The 16,829-nt window shown below is 38.4% G+C and overlaps 2 protein-coding genes and 1 long non-coding RNA gene across 14 annotated transcripts in view; 1 reads left to right on the top strand and 2 right to left on the bottom strand.

Annotated features, from left to right (window-relative positions):
- Positions 1-2,614, bottom strand: part of kcnt1b (potassium sodium-activated channel subfamily T member 1b) — a 74,692-nt gene extending 72,078 nt beyond the window's left edge. For 7 of the 10 annotated variants that reach the window (XM_042420530.1, XM_042420528.1, XM_042420532.1 and 4 more), the window contains exon 1: positions 1,679-2,612. The gene's annotated coding sequence lies outside the window, so the exon portion shown is untranslated. Of the gene's footprint in view, positions 1-1,678 lie in introns of all 10 variants that reach the window. The other 3 variants (XM_042420527.1, XM_042420533.1, XM_042420529.1) reach the window with 2 other exon arrangements.
- On the top strand, positions 1,836-6,583 carry LOC121903477. The gene is made up of 3 exons (XR_006098054.1): positions 1,836-1,918; positions 5,905-5,988; positions 6,509-6,583. It is a non-coding gene; the product is annotated as an uncharacterized LOC121903477 (long non-coding RNA).
- Positions 4,162-15,576, bottom strand: LOC121903476 (kelch-like protein 20). 3 transcript variants are annotated; one of them, XM_042420544.1, is made up of 8 exons: positions 15,407-15,576; positions 13,071-13,225; positions 11,301-11,484; positions 8,964-9,107; positions 8,259-8,392; positions 6,477-6,688; positions 5,861-5,967; positions 4,162-4,954 (listed from the first exon to the last, which is right to left on the bottom strand). In XM_042420544.1, exons 2-8 carry the CDS (start codon positions 13,147-13,149, stop codon positions 4,876-4,878), a joined length of 939 nt encoding a protein of 312 aa, XP_042276478.1. In that variant the 5' UTR covers positions 13,150-13,225; positions 15,407-15,576; the 3' UTR covers positions 4,162-4,875. The 3 variants fall into 3 exon arrangements, with proteins under 3 accessions (XP_042276478.1, XP_042276479.1, XP_042276477.1); XM_042420545.1 differs by lacking the exon at positions 15,407-15,576 and adding an exon at positions 14,840-14,876; XM_042420543.1 differs by lacking the exon at positions 15,407-15,576 and adding an exon at positions 13,600-13,723.
- Positions 15,577-16,829: the final 1,253 nt, after the last annotated feature.

The following is a 16,829-nucleotide window of genomic DNA, read 5'->3' as shown; positions in this document are numbered from 1 at the left end:
GTTTCAGGCACTTTATTCAAAATGCAAGTACTTTTCAAAACTTGAAAATACCGTGTTAAAATTCAAGCATTTTCAAGGATTTCCAGCACCCGTACGAACCTTGTGTTGAACCCATTTTCTGCCCGCAGAGCAACCCTGACATTTCTACCACACTTCTGCTTTCAACAATATATGAACAACCTATCAATGTATGGTCTTTCTGGCTGAACATGATTCATTCATGTGTGTATGTTTCTACTTGAGTGAAGCCATGTTCAGCTTATTTTATGGATGGCTTTAAATGTCCAATCATATGATCTATTATTGGTGTATCCGGTTGAAATTGCTTTGGTTTTTCTCTAAAGCCTCTACAGAGGGAACAATAAGCAGGGTAATATGTATTTGTGTGTGTGTGTGTGTGCAACATAGTGCATTGTGGGCAGCCTTGAGTGGGCTAATAGCACCCAGAGACATGCTCTTCCTGATTAACAGAGAAAGCGCAGACCCTCAGAAGCACAGACAGAGAGGAAAGATTGGGCAGATTACAAAAGGAGAGCGCTGGTGAGGAGAGGGAAGAAGAGATGAGGAAATAAAAGTTAAGGAAAACAGGAAACAAAAGGAGGTGAGTGCCGAAGAGCAAAGAACACATTGTCTTCGACGTGTCCTTTACTTCAGGGGTAAGGAGAGGCTAAGGAGAGTGGATGATAAGATTAAAAAAAAAAAGAAGAAAAAGAAAAAGATGACACAAATCTACCATGCAAGTCAAATAACCCTTGTCCCTTATAAAAATACAGAGTATGCAACCTTTGAGAGCAGACTTAATGGAAGAGGCAAAGTGACCATAATAATGGGGAACAAAGTCGCTCCCGGTAAGAGACTTAATGGAGAGAAGATTCAGAGCAAAGAAAGCAGATGGAGCAAAGAAAAACATATGCAGGTCAGAGATAAAAACTGGTCTCAAAGAGTCAGGATGAGAGGAATAAAAAAAAAATGGAGGCTGACTTTTAAGTGTGAAAATTTGTAGTCTGCTTCACATAAAGTATTAAAAAACGCCTTGGGTTGATGTAACATGTAGAAAAATCTAAAACATTATGCATGCTCAGAGACACTGACAGCATTTCAGTAGATTTTGTTGTGGTTATAAAAGACAAAATTTTGAAAAAAAAAAATGTCAAAATTGCCATTTGGACAAGGATTTATCTCTGAAATGCAGTGAAATTCAAAGAAAAGTTTATTAATGGCAACACAAATCATAAAAGATCATTTCCATCTGTAAAAACAAGCCGCACAGCATAACCATTACAATCTAAATGCAAAAATATTTGAGAACAATTTTACGTTTGGCCTCCAAAACGGCTAATGCGAGTTTCATGATGTACTAATGATACCACAATCCTTCCATAACTTTTAGGGCGAGGCTATAAATAACCGTTAAAACAACAACAACAACAACACCAACAAAACAAACAAACAAAAAACAGCTGCAAAGGGCTAAAAATAAACTCCCAATAGAGCACCATTGCCAATATGACAACATAGGAAATACAAAACTGTACCATAAGGTTCTGATATCATTGAGTTTTTACTAAATTAAGTAGTTAGAGTTCACTTACTGTATGCCACAGAAACTGTAGCTAAGTAAAGTCAGGCTTCTTCTATAGAAGCATACATAGGTTACCTTCTTGCTAACTTCATTTACCTGATTATGTTCCCGTGTCTGACCGGGGTCCCATCATTATAAACACTGGTTTGGTTTAGATAACCTCCGCACACTCTCCATACAGCGTTGTTTGTGTGACAGAGGATGTTTCCCATCAAAGCGTCCTTGCGAAAGCTCCGTCATCATTGGGAAATTGCAATTACAAAGAAGGGGGAGGGAAGCCCACTCCAGCAGTTAAGGGGTCACAGAAGTCCAGTGGAGTTAGCTCAACACGTCCAGGTAAATCAAAACAATCCGCTGTAGATCCTCAGTAGAACCGAAGACTGGTCCTGAACAAGCTAAGCTAGCTTGTCAGTCACTTGTACCCTATTTGGCCATCTAACGACTCGCGTGGTGCGTTATTTAGGTTTATGAGGAAAAACTAGTCCCGGCCTTCAACTCTGATTGGCTGACACGCCTTCGAAACCGTTTGATTTATCGCACACCTGACAGTTAATTTAAATATTAATGCGCGAGCCCCGGCGACTTCACTGTCGCTTAGCAACAACTTTGTTTGCTACTGTTGACGAACTACTTTGCTTGGCGGAAGGAGGACGACCGTTAACTGATATTTTTAGCTCTGCAGTGGCGATTATAAACTTAATTTTTACGTGCCCCTCGTGTCCTCTTTGCTTCTAAACTCGCAATCCCGTGTACCCGTTTTAAACTGCTCCTACGTCAAACGCCGGGTCTGAAATCATAGAGTACCGTTTGTTCTTGGTTTCTCAGATGCTGCTTTCTGCTGCATTGGCAAACGCTTCTAAAAACATCATGTAAGCGCGCTGCGGTCGCTGCTGGTGGTTGCCATGCTTTCGCTGTCAGCATCAGCATCTTTTCCTCCTACTGAGCAGGAAGGAGGGCGCTCATTTCCCAACCTGAAGTCACCTACGGGTGCTTCGCCATCTACCGGACAACCTTGAAATGATTCAGTGTCTTCTGAGGAAACTGATGCTGACAGTCAACTTCTCATAAAAAGGCTTTTAGTGAAATGAATAAATCCAACAGTAGCTCGCGTAATTCCGCATTATCATGAGGTGAAATCCCGGTTATCTGTGTTTTAAAGATGCAGGACTATTTCTAGACAAATGCTTTTTCTGATTCATGCCATGGTGTGAAATCCTAGTGTTGATCCAGTGCTTATACACCGTGTCCTCATCATTTAGAGTCATCTGTCGGCAAGAGGTGGAAAGTGCAACTTTTCTGCTGTGTTATGTATTTATGAATGGGAAACTGAACCGATATAGCTCTAACAGTTACATATCAGTCTCTATAAATATAAATAAATGTGTCAAACCAAGGCTTCGGCATGCCAATGAACTATATAAACATTTGTCACAAAACATTGCTTTGGGATTAAAATATTTAGACCAAAACAGTCCCCACTTATTAAGTTATTTATTATATTTCTCTCAAAATGTGATAATATCCGACATCAATGAGTATATACAGTACATGCAAACTCTTAGTGACTTCTAGGAATTCACAATCTCTTAGAAGGCTACATATATTAATTTTTTATGTTACTACATACCTGCAACAGGTCTGTCCTCTGCTATTTGCTTCACAAATGTCCCCCTCAAATTGAAAAAAAAATTCATTCTGTGTATTCAGTCACAGGTGGGAGACACCGCTGGTTCCTGTATGTCTCCAGAAAAACCGTATTGGTCTGTGTGCATTCCTTGTGCTCAGCCTCTCCACATTTCAGCCCGTTATTCTCCAGGGGAAAGAGCTCTGAGCGTCATCATTTTAAAGCCCACACAGCCACTTATGCCTTCCCATACCAGCAGTCATATCTCACTCACTCGCTTATCTCCCTCCAGATCTTGATTCCCATAGATTTCTTTTCCATAACTTGATCCAGCTGATTTCGTTGTGTTTATGTTTTTGGTAAATGTTTACACAAGCTTAATTATGAACTATAAATAATTTGTTTAGTGTTGTAGGATCAGATGTTCACAGAAGCTGTTGCAACACACAAAATGTAGCAGTGTGATTAACATCTACATGGTAAAAGGAAAAATATATCAGATACAAATTGAAATGAAGGCTCCAAACACATTAAACACAAAATATATCATTTTATTATTTGAAGGAGTCATGTGTCACTTTTACATCATCCAGGTCACTTTCTACACTTCCAACAGCCAACTGAGTTTCTCACCTTCAAAAGATCCATTTAATCTTAAAATACATTTAGGTTCAAATTAGCTCTGCAGCTAACAATTATATTCATTATTGGTTAATCTGTCAATTATTTTTTCGATTAATCGATTAGTTTTTTGGTCTATAAAATGTCGGTAAAACATCTTTTTTTTCCCTTTCTTTCTTTTGTCCTGACCAACAGTCCACAACCCAAATACATATATTCAGTTTAATATCATATTAGATAGACTAAAGAAACCAGAAATGATTTTTATGTAAGAAGCTGGAACAAGACAATTTTGGCATTTTTCCTTAAAAATGACTCAAAACAATTATTCGATTATCAAAATAGCTGGCGATTCATTTTCTGCCAGTCGACTAATCAATTAATCAACTAATCGTTGCAGCTCTAGTTAAAACGACTAGTTTCATAATCCAATAACTTGTATATTCTAAGTATTTTGTGTCTTTTGAATCCTGCACTTTCTTTTAACCAAATACCTGCATTATCTCCATGTTAAGCTTCATTTCTACTCTGTAGAAACAGCTGTTACTCCATAAACACACATGATAAGAACATGAAATTGCGATATTTACATTAGACTCTCATTCACGATTTCCAAAAACACTTTGTCACTTTGTCTTGTTTCACATTGTGATGATTTTTTATCTTATGTTATGTTAGTTACACATTCAATCTGCATTTGAAGGCTGTCAATCTAAAATTCAACATATCTTTTAATGGGGGAAAAAAGCAACCTGAAAATTACAGTACTGATCCATCTTTATAAAAGAGGTCTGTTTTTTTAAGCTAGAGACATAAAAATAGGCATAACTTTAATGGTAACCTGGTAGCCTATAATGGGCTTTAATTTAATGCTTGCAGTCATTTTGTAACTGCGGTTGCCAGCTTTGACTAATGCCGCGATGTCTCATTTTTTGAGTGCACTCTTCAATTATTCAGTCATTACGCTGCCTTACGTGAACCATATCACATTGTGTCCTGGAGCCTGGCGTACATCCATTAGGCTATTTCTCTAACACTTCTGTCCTGTTCATATAATATGAGCATTGTTGAGTCGCAGCACAGCCACTCGCCCTCCCGGATGCTTGCTCTTCATACTTCCAAAGTGTCTAAAAACAGACGGAGAGAGAAACAGTCAGACTCAGACAGTGAAGCACTCGGATTCAGTAAGCAGCCGCCTGAAGGCTTATATAATATGTAGGAGCCTTATATGAACGTGGCGCATGAATCACAAAGCGAGTCTGTGTATTTGTCTTGAGACTTGTCTTGATTTAAAGTATTTTTGTCCAAAGCTTGAAATTCACTTTACAACTGTATCACGATGGAAATAGTCATCTGTGAAATTAATTAGCGTAATGTTACATTTGAATTTTAATGAGTAGGAGTAATTACTCTGGATGATAAAGCTGCTCTCTTTCTCCTCATTCATCATATCACTTTTTATTAAATGTCTTGCATGACTTTGAGTAAAGTCAAAGTTAACATTTGTCCCTTTAACAGTGTCTACACCTTGTGTAACTTCACACTAAGTACGATTGTGAATAATTAAAAACTTTAACTTCTTCAGTGCAGCATCCGATTATATATAAAATTATTTATGTTATCCATCTCATTCTTACTCAGTAAATCCCCTTGCTGTTAAAAACACACTGTACTGTGCTGCTTGCTGTTTAAATATTAAGTTATAAGGTAGATGGATACTTTGTACTGTATGATTACTGTCTTTAAGACCTAGTTATCCCTGCACCTTGTTGTGTAAGTATTTAAACTATAATCTGTATTCATGTCAATAAATGTTCTGGGTGTATAACAGTAATTATCATATTGATTAAAATCACGACCTGTTCCTTTAAGCATATTGGCTTTTAAATATCAACAGGAAATTGAAACTAGAAGGTGTCAGAGCTTTGAGCGTTTTGTGATTGATCTCCTGGAGGCCAGGTCAAAAAAAACCCCGCTACAGCCAAGAGCATTTAGCAGCATCAAAGATGTCACAGCAGTGATTCTCTTCTTACCTCCATGTGTTGGTTTCATGACTGTAAATTTCTATTGTTTTCAGATTGGTGACACCATCGAAGCCTCCGATAGCCAGTAATGCATCATTGAAGACCACAAGGGACATCTGATGTAGTGTACACAGAGAGTAATTATGAGAAAGATGCTTTTAAATCAGATGAAACCAACATGACTATTCTGTTATAATATTACGAAACAGCCCTGGGCTTTCCTCAAAGAGTGCAACACTGACACTCCACCATTATATACTTTGGTAGCACCATAATTTCAACAGTTTACACAAATTATGTTGAGAATAAACTGAACTTTTAGCCATCAGGCACATGATCAGAGCAGAAGTTCACAATAGTGTTCGGTTTTCAGACCAGAAAATCCATCTATTTTCTATCCCTGACTATCTATTGCAGGGTTACAGCATGCCAGAAAGATATTTAGATATTTAGACAGTGGAAACCTAAAACAGTAATGAAACCCTGAGACTCTTTTAGGTGAAAAAGGTTAAGGAAAGTTATGCCCTGCCCTTATTCATAGTAGTCCTGTTTCGTCTCATTAGTATGTAAAAACAAACTGAGCCTTAAAACAGAAAGGAGGTCTGACATCCGATCCATCACTCACATTGTCCCTCTTGCTTCTCATGCATTTGACAGGAGTCCACCTCATGGTGTCGGGATCAAACCTCTCAGCAACAGAGAGCTCCAGGTTGAGCTCGTCTTTGCCACCGGCCACGTAGATGTATCCCAGGTACACAGTGCAGCCGGCGTTCTCCCTTGGACACCGCATCTGGGCGCATGCCGACCAGGTACCGTCTACAGGGTTGTATCGCTCCACTGGGGAACATTCAAAGGACAGCAGAAGTCAGAAGAGGCCATATATACCACACAGCTACACACACTGTCTGAGTAAAACTATCTTACAGACAGTCAGTGTTTATATTTATATACAGATATGTCCATCCTACATGGATCTATTGCAATTTTATGCATGAAAAGCATTAAAATTACTGTCCTAAATTGAAATTGTATTTATTTATCCGGACAGTGTAAATTTTTTAACATAAATGATGCACTGTACCAGATTTAGCTTCAAGTTAATTTTCATCTGCAGTCCCTTACAATTAAAACATATAACAGCACATTAACAAACAGTACAAAGCAAAAAACACACAGAGCACATTGTACAAAATGCAAAGCTACACACAATAGCACATCACATACACCCACAGTGTCAACTGGAAATGAAAAATGTAAACTTGTCTTAAAAAAGCAAGGATTCCATGATGTTAACAGATTTTCCATTTATTTTGTAATCATTATTTTTTGAATTATGAAAACAATAAACCATGTCATTTTGTCATCATTACTGGAATCAAAGACCCCAGCCTTGATGGAAACCAAAAAGGGGTTGTGGGAATTTTACTGACCTGAACTTCTCACAGACTAGAAATAGACACTGTCAAGTGGCAGCACAACATAAACCCCTTGTTTTCTTTGGAAAGTTAAAGGGGCACAAGAAAGTGTGTGTGTGTGCATATATGTACTTTATGTTTCCCTGGATACTTTGGATACTTGAACAACTTATGTCAGATAGATTGCTTTATCTGAGTATTAGTTGTTAGTTGTGTGTGTGTGTGTGTGTGTGTGTGTGTGTGTGTGTGTGTGTGTGTGTGTGTGTGTGTGTGTGTGCGTGCGTCTGTTTATGGGCTCACAAGAAACAAAAGGTCAAGCTAGTCGTTATATGTGGCTAAAGTCCTGCCACATGTCAAAAAGCTGTCAAAATAAGCTGAGATTTAAAGTAATGGTGGGAATAAGTCTATTTACAAAATATCTACAATCACAAAAATAACAGTTAACTTTTCTGAAGTACCAGTCCTACGTGAAAAATAAATGATCCTTATCACTTTTATCTTATTCCTCTTCTTAAAGTTGTTTGACTTTGTATAATTCATCACAGTTGTAACTGGATACATGAACACATAAATGTCTGGATGGCAGACTGATACACAAGTGTGTGTGTAATATAACTTTGGATTTTGTAATGAGAAAAGAAAATATAATTATTATATGACTGAAATCAAATTGCAAGAACTTGGAATGACTCACCAGTGACAAATGATGGTAAGAAATGTAAGAACAAACTGTACTAGACTTGTCACACAGTGTGTGCCAATAGGATATTTTATGTTTTAATTATATTCCTAACAGAATGAGATCCTATGACCAGTTAAAAGTAAAATAATGGTCTTATAGTATGAAAGATATCAAAACTCACACAATCTCCTACATGTGTATCGACTGTATCCGCTCTTTAACCGATTATGAAAAATGGCTTTCATTTGTGAGTGCCTGAGGTTACATAGATGTCAAAGATAAGGTTTCTATTTGTAATCGTGTCATTCACCTGAAGAGAGGGCCATATTTCCATCATTCCCCCCGATCACATATAACTGACCATGCAGCACAGCAGCCACAGCTTTGGTGCGTCTGGTCAGCATGGCTGCCTGCTTGCTCCATGTGTTCATATCTGGATCATACCTAGAGCAATGAGACGAAGTTTAGCAGAGCAGTTTAACAAGTGATCTGTCGATCATTAGGACTTAATGTTCCTGTATAACCAAAATGAATCATTTATTTATTCCTTCCTCTGAGTCAGTCTCTTGACATTGCCTTCAGAGTAATAGAAGATGTCAGGTCATTTAAATAATTCTAATGCTTTCATTCGAGATATATGCAAGACACAGCCTACTCATTCCAATTTCATTTTACATTCATATGTAAAAGAGGCTTTGCTTTCGTTTATGTTGTTTATGGCACAAATCAGAACATTTCTTCAAAGAACACGGAGGTTTCCCACAATAGCAGATGGTGGAACAATAGGAATGAAAAAAAGAAACATGTGCTTTGAACATGTTAATGTCTTTAAGGAAAATCAACATTTCCGATGAGTGAACAACTGATTTATAAAAAAGTAAGGTCTTATTAATTCAGTAATAGCTCCCTATATACCTCACCATGTATTGTGTGCAATCTTATTGGTTTACAGTAATTACAAAAGGAATTGTCTCCAACAATATAATGGTCTTTAGAAGCACTCGTGCTACAGTACCTCTCCACAGTATTTAAGGCAGCAGTGCCGTCGTGTCCTCCAATAGCAAACAGGTATCCGTCCATCTCCACCAGACACACTCCGCTGCGGGGGCTGCTCAAGGGTGCTACATCTGCACTCCAGCTATCTGTGTCTGGGTTGTACCTGCCATGATGGAGGTCAAGGAGCGGAGATGTCAAAGTGTTGGTATCAGCGGTTGGTAACAACAACATGAATAGAACATACACAGATATAAGCTTTCATAGCTTTCATATATATATATATATATATATATTTTAGTATTTTGTATGCCTGCAACCATGTGTTTTTGAGGATCACACACACACTTTCACACTGAGAGAAAGTATTTGAGCTGAGTGAGTGTTTCCTCTCCATGGGAAGGCCATTAAAAAGAAGTTTCTCTCCATTCAAGGCCATTAGAAGAAAACCCCACATCCCACAAAACAACACTTCCCTTTAATTGGCAAATTTTTCATTGAGTGGGAAGCCAGCAGTCCCTCTGAAATGTCACAACAGCGATGTAACCAGCCCTCAGAGATTAGGTACACTCAGGTAACCAAAATGAGAGCTGGCTGGTTCAGGCCATTAACAGCTGATCAGTTGGAGCGTGGCTTTCCCGACTGGTTTGCAGCCAGCTGGGGATAATCATTTTGAGATTAGCTGGCAGGCATTCAGTTAAAAAGTGACTATCTGTGGGAATTGGGAACATAGCCAGCTCATTCGAGATATCGGATAGAGTAGGAGGAGAGGAAGTAGGTGAAATGTGATACAGTGGAGCAGAGCACATGTGTGTGTGTGTGTGTGTGAGAGATGGGGTTTATTTTCAACTTTCTCTCCCTGTAAGGGAGAAATGTCATGGCAACATAAGCAGATGGGGGAAATCCTGCAATGTGGGGATTTCGGGCAGCGCATTGCTCTATTCTTTAATAACATGGCTTAGGGTACTCAATGTCAAAAGGTCCATATCCAATTTCTGCCTTAATGCTGACCTCTGCTGTTCAGTGATGTAAATAACAACAAATCAGACCTTTCCCATTAGTATCAGGGTGGTGTTTATGACGCAAGTGTTGAGTTCAGGTAAATTCTTACAGTATTACCAGACCTCAGGTGAAGGTAATGAGTTATGTATTCTGTGAAGAAAACTGAGAATAAGCAAAGTCGTTTTGGTCATGTGCTTTCGTGTCATGGCTGTAAATTCCCAGAGTGGATGTGCTGTGAATTGTTGACTTTGAATCCGGACGATTGTTACCAGTGAGAACTGGGATCTGACCTTTTATCAAGAATGGGGAAGGGTAAGGAACACCTGCAGTGTTGGTGAGGGTTAAGATTAGAGTCAGGGATTAGGTATTACATTATTATAGTAGCATTAGTATAGTATTACTCTATATTAGCATATGAGCATATTTAATACATTTTACATAGCCTGTTTGGGGTAAATGAAATGCCTTCCAGATTATATTTTCTTCTGTGAATATTGAACATATAAGTAACTGTTCACTGTCAAAACCATTTTGCATGTGGATCTTCCTCTGTCATACAGACAAGACTTTTTGGTCTTGTATGTTGTATATGCTGCTCCTATCTTGACTAGAACACTGTAAAAGATTTTTTTTAAATTTTGGGCCCCTTTTCTGGCTAAATAAAGTCATATACTTTACACAATGGGACAATGGTATTTACATGTAGCTTCCTAGTTTGGAATGTAACCTTGAGACATCTCTTGCCCTACATGGTCCCATCCCTCAGCATCAGGGCCACACGCTGCTGACAGCTCCTGACAGCTCCTGACAGTGTCTCCACGTGGCACCTGCATTACATTTACATAGCTTATCTCAACATGGGAGGAATCCTCTGCAGGATCCCCAAATGTCAGATTCAGTCAATTATTTCAAAATCATCGATTCAGCTTCACATTGTTCACTTACATGTTGTCCTGCTGTAACAGTAAGTGTGAGTTACTGGAACGAAATGCTGTTTAATTGGCTCTGCTCCCATTTCAGTTTGAATCACCAGGAAATCCAAACCCAAACCAAAGTTAAACCATTTCAATTCTACTTATGGATTCAGAAGTGTTTGATGTTTGCATTAAATTAAAACATTTTTAAAAACAATTTGTTTTAAAACTAATTTAAGGTACACGCTACAAAACAAACTCAGTTTATTCAAAGGATGATGTGAAGTTCTAGCAAGAAATCCTTGAGGAGTTTAAAGCCATAGTAGCACAAGAGAAAAATTCAAGTTATTTGATAATGACATTTCAAGAAAAAGATACTTGAAAAATTGACGAGACTATTATGCACACATTTTTTGGAAATACAGTCTGAATTTGCAGCTCACCTCTCCACGCTGCTGTAACATCGCACGTTATCTTCCCCGCCCACCGTGTAGATCTTGCCATCCAGTGTACCCACAGCCACGTTGCCACGACTGTTGATCATGTGTGCTGCTTTCCTCCACTCATTGTACTCAGGACAGAACTGCTCTACCAAACAAGATGGGTCTTTCTGGGTCCAGCCACCCACTACCGAAACAGAACAGCAAACAAAACCTTAGTTAGATAAGTCAATCACCACATATCCTCTGTACTCTCTCTCTGCTGGTGAAAGGTCTATTCTTGTGGTTTTGCCATAAAAGGAGAAAAAAAGCTCTATTATGGTTTAGTTTGAATGGTTTTCTGAGAAATTGTTAACCTAAAACCTGCTAATCAGCAGCAGACAGTTGCAAAAAAAGATTTAAACCTGCATTAAAAAGTGAAAAGTTTTTCTTTTAAACAACTTTTTTTGTTTTTACTTCAATTTCTCTACATGCTGTAGAAGCATTAATCAAGTCAATTTAGGCACAGATTCAATAATATTGGGCTGTTTTGACTGGTTTCCATGGTGATCCTTGGCAGAAAGAGGTATGATCAAGGAAAGTGAAAGATTGCCAAACTGATCTCCGTGAATTTATGAGACTGTAAAGGCGCAGATGTGTGACAAATTAAAGGAAAAAAACAACATAAAGTGTCTTAGCAAGGAGTTGAGCCACCAGAACAGTTTCAGTGCTTCTTGGCACAGATTCAACAAGTCTTTGAAATGCTTTTAGAGGGATGACGTTCACAGAAAACTTCCCTCATTTGGTGTTCTGATGATGGTGGTGGAGAGTGCTGTCTGACACATTGCTCCAAAATCTCTGAAAAGTGCTCAATTAGGTTGAGATTGGGTGATTGCATCAGATTCACATAATTTTCATACTCATTATACCATCCAGTGAGCTCTCTTGCCCTGCATGGACACATTTGTTATGTTCCTTCACTCATTTATTCAGTTTTGTACTTCATTTTGACATCTCTCTGTAGGTCTTTAATGGCCTTTGCATTACTATATTATTAGGGGTTGCACTTCAGTTTATCAGTTGCCAGTACCAGTTTGCCAGGTGCCAAAAATACCATAGGGATTGAATTTATTGATGCAGTATGTACAGCAGCTAGTGTGCCCAGTATGTCTACACCAGATATGGAAACTCTAAATGCAGGTCTAGTTTTCTGACTTGTCATGATTGATGCACATAATGATGGAAAACTTTCACAGGAAAGTGAAATTGTTAGCTCATTATTTTCAAGTTCTAATCATTAAATATTAACAAAAGATCTCTGTAGCAAGTGCTACTGTCAGGCATAGACTAAACATTAAAATGTGACCACAGTAGCCTCGAGCAGGCTGCCTCGAGACAGTAGGGCACTCATACAGAGACCATAAGCATAAATGCTATTAGACAACTATATTAGAGGGTGAAACAGATTGATTTGTGATAGACCCTATGGGGTTTATCTCAAAATCCCCATTTTGGGATAAACACTTAATGGTTTTCTTTCAGAGAGTTAGATGAGAAGATGAGATCACCTACCATTCTCATATTAGAGTATGAAGCTTGACTCTTAGCTTGGACTTTTCACATTGTATTACTTTTCATAATGTCAGGTCACATAATACTATAATGGACACATTTTCTGTCCTCCATCCTAACCATTGAACTAGAACCGTTAAAACTACACTTGAAAGTAAAGGTTCAGTCCCCTTTAAAATCAGAAACTCTACTTGTCAGATCTATACAGATGCAGGAACTGACCCATAAACATCATGTCATTGAAGACATCTCTGGGGGGAAGTTTGTTGTGCCGTCTGCGGTTGGAGAATGGGGCTGACATGCGGTGACGGCGGGGGGACCCTCTTTTGCTCTCTTTGATCTTTGTGTGATTGGGCTCTGGTTCTTCAAGGGCCGCCCTACAGCACACAGTGATAAAATGAAATTAAATAGACACAAACAAACAGCATTATGGAGTTATGATCTGCTCTTAAGGATGATGTCAGCAAATGTCATCATTAAGCAAATTAAGAGATTCAAAGACCTTTTTATTTTTGAAAATTGTCGAAGTACCATTATTTTGTCTCAAACTGAACTTTTTTATTAATCACTTTACAATATGTGCACAGTCACGGTATGACATCACACTGTTGTCTCCATTTCCTAATTACATTGCCGCAATTACACGAAAGATGAGAAGTTAATTTAAATGGTGCAAAACAAGTTTAAAAATCAACTTTACGTCCATTAAATGTGTCAGCACAAAGGCTATAAATAGGATTAATACCCTTACCCTTGTTCATTGTATATTCCCATGTTTTATCTCTTCAGTACTTTGCTCACAGACCGCAGTCAAGATCTGTTCTTCTGTGCTTTATCAGTACACACTGTGTTCCCTGCAGTCTATCCTCAAACTACTTGCTGTCACAGCTTTCTGCTCTGAAGGACATTGCACTTAATTGCTCCAAGGAGTAAAACCACCTCCCCTCAGTAACACCACCCACCCCCACCACCCACACCAACTTCCCCAAGTGATTCATCATCCCACCATCCCTGCAGCTTGAAACCCAAGACTCCTCTTACACACCCCAGTTTGAGCTTCAATTTTACAACTGTCATGCCAAAGGAATTGTTGACATGTTTTCAATTTTTGGTTCGCACAAGCCTCCATCAGTGGCTCTTAATTACTGCGTCATTGGTGTGAGTGTAGACCACAGGCAGGCAACCATGTGGCATGGAAGATCAAGAGAATACCGGTTTTCTTCCTAACCAGCCTTGTTTCCCTTTATGTTCCTTTCAATAAGCTGACATGCAGGGGTAGAGTGAGACTTTCTTATACATGGGTTCAAGTTTTAATTGTAATATCTGTCAAACAACTTTACATCTTTTGCCCTTTACCCAACAGTTATAAAAAAAAAGGCAAATAACAACTTTTTATCAATTTCTAGATACATATTTTCCATATTTAATCTTTGCAACTGTCTAAGTGACTCGTCATATAAGTATTAGTAGAGAACAGTTAATGGTTGTTGAACATAATATGCTTATTCACCTTATAAACAGGTAATAACTGGCTGTGGGATAATTCAGTATTATCGTTTATGGATTTGAATGGTATATATTTATATTGTGATTGACAAAGAAAGGTCCGCTTACTAGCTCTTTCATGAGCTTTCAACTGCATCTTACAGTATCAGTGGATGGTAGATCGTGATGAAGACTGAGAGACACAGTTGAAAGTTTCAGGAAAAGCTAGTACAGTATGTGAACTACTATTTCCAAGGTCAAGAATGAATGTTCACATTTTTATAATGACTTAAAACACATCACCCAGCCCTATTATTGACCAATTTTACTACTGTCTGTGTGATTATGAGTGCCTTTTTGGGTAACAGGGTTTCCCTTCTATCATACTGACAGTTAGTGTTGGCAGCAACATTAGACTTCATCATTTCACACTTTCATCAGATGGATTTAGGTCTCTGTTACTGTGTGACACGAGCCTGTCAGCTCCCCTTCTGCAAATCTCTCACCCGCTCTTTCGTTTCGCTGAGGTTCGCGTGACTACCTATGCCTATGAATGCCTATATATTTATATCTGTCCAGCGGAAAAACACCTCAGATGGTATGATGATTCATCTCCTATAGGTCAAGGAAGATCAAATTCAATTTAGTCACTGCTGTTCCGTTGTCAGTGCAACGCTCCGTCTATAGGGCTGACTCATCTGCATAACGCACATGGGTCAGACAGATAGATAGATAGACAGATAGATAGAAGAGTATCCCATGTTTCTTTTAAGGCTTTAAATTTACTTAATGAAAGTCTTTAACTTTGTTCCGGGATTTTGTCAGTTTCTCCTTTTATTGCTGTTGTTTCTAAATTATTTCCTCATGATGCTGGGTGATAGACATGTCGCTCTTTATCTGTCCTTCATCTTGAGCATGGTACTAGAACAGCAAGAATAAAACAATAGATAGACAGAAAGATAGATATCAACTCATTAATCTATAGAAACATTTTAAATGACCAAATGAGAATTATACTATGAACAAAATCCTTAAGACTTCATAATCAAAAGTCAAAATTGACCCAAACACACCAGGTGAAGCAGCGGCTGTGCTCCTGTCCACAAGGCCTGATGAATTAATCCAACAGAAGAGGTGTCCAAGGACGTATAAAGAGAGATGATTATCCAGTTAGAAGTGGCTGAGATTTCCCCAAAGGCCCACTGAAATGATTAAAGTTCCTTCCTCTGAAATGTCCCAGACATACCCCCCTCCAGAATCAACACTGAGACCCAAACACTTGGCTGGCAGCTTTTATTTGGCCACTTTGCGACCTTGGCAGCTTGGCCGCACCCGCCCGGGGCCACTCGAGACATTAGGTTATAAAATCCCAAATTTTCAAGAGGTCAAGGGTTTATTGAAATCTGTGATCATAAAGAAACTGCTGACAGGCCCTTCTGGACCATAAACAGGCTCTTCATGTAAAAGTGTCTGAATTTTCACTTAACTTGCACTGACATGAAAAAATGAAAAAAAAGGAAAAATATGGGTGGACAGTTGCAGTATATTACGTTTCTTCTTGAACCTTTTATTTATGCTGCAGCTGTCGCAGGGTAATAATCATAATCTACTGTGGATTTCACTGACCAGTCAACATATGATAGTTAATCAAAGTCCAATATCCTTTTGTTTTAATAACTCTAATATGAAATAGTATTACCTTTTTTAATTAAATATTGACTCAGAAACCAGAATAAGTAATGGGGCCTGTCGTTAATCAGACATATTTGGGGCATGATCGGGTGCAGATGAGCAACCTAAAGTAGTAAAACAAAAAAGATTTAGAGTTATTTATAAAGCAATAAATCAAATGAAGTGACAATGTGCGTGGGGGTCAAGCTAAACTGTTTATTATGCTCAGGGGCTGATAGCTGCTAGACATTTTACAGAGGAACAGGTGGCAGCTTAATTTTTATTTCTGCAAACTCCCCCTGTATCTATGTCACAGCAGTGATGAGATGAAGTAACTGGGACTATGAGTTTGATGGATGAGATATATACATATGGTCAATAGACAAGTCTTGACTCATCCAACAATAATCTGGTTTCTGTAAAAGAAATATTTTCACAGATTTGAGAAATATGCTTATTGGCAATCTCACACAGATAAAACATCACCATTATTTTCATATCTGTGGTCTCAGTACATACTAACAAGTCCAGATAGACAAGCTGCCTCTAGTAAAAGGGCAAACACTTAGCATCTGTCAAAAGCTAAGATATATGCCTTCCAAAAACTCTATTGCTATTTTATTTTTGTACATTTAGAAACAGGGTGGTATTGTTTCAAAGCAGGTATGTAACGTATGTATCAGAGCTATTTTGTGACCAACAGTTTGGCCTGGTGAATGCATGCAATATATCAAGTCCTGTACTCACAGTCATAAATCTGAGCAAAGCCCAGGTGAATCTTGATTTAATGGCCTTTCTTTGTTCCATTGCTAATTCTGTGCTGTA

The sequence above is a fragment of the Thunnus maccoyii genome, chromosome 9, assembly GCF_910596095.1.
Source record: "Thunnus maccoyii chromosome 9, fThuMac1.1, whole genome shotgun sequence".
NCBI classification, from domain to species: Eukaryota; Metazoa; Chordata; class Actinopteri; order Scombriformes; family Scombridae; genus Thunnus; species Thunnus maccoyii.
This window is presented reverse-complemented; position numbering and strand designations above follow the sequence as displayed.

Bases quoted from the DNA above. Each gene is read 5' to 3' on its own strand.
- LOC121903476 (XM_042420543.1), bottom strand. From the start codon at position 13,622: ATGGGAATATACAATGAACAAGG. The intron at 5,968-6,476 runs GTGAGTGATGGA...ACACTACATCAG, and splicing joins TGAGAAGCAAGAGGGACAAT to ATGTCCCTTGTGGTCTTCAA. The intron at 4,955-5,860 runs GTAAGAAGAGAA...GTCTGTTTTTAG, and splicing joins CATGAAACCAACACATGGAG to ACACTTTGGAAGTATGAAGA.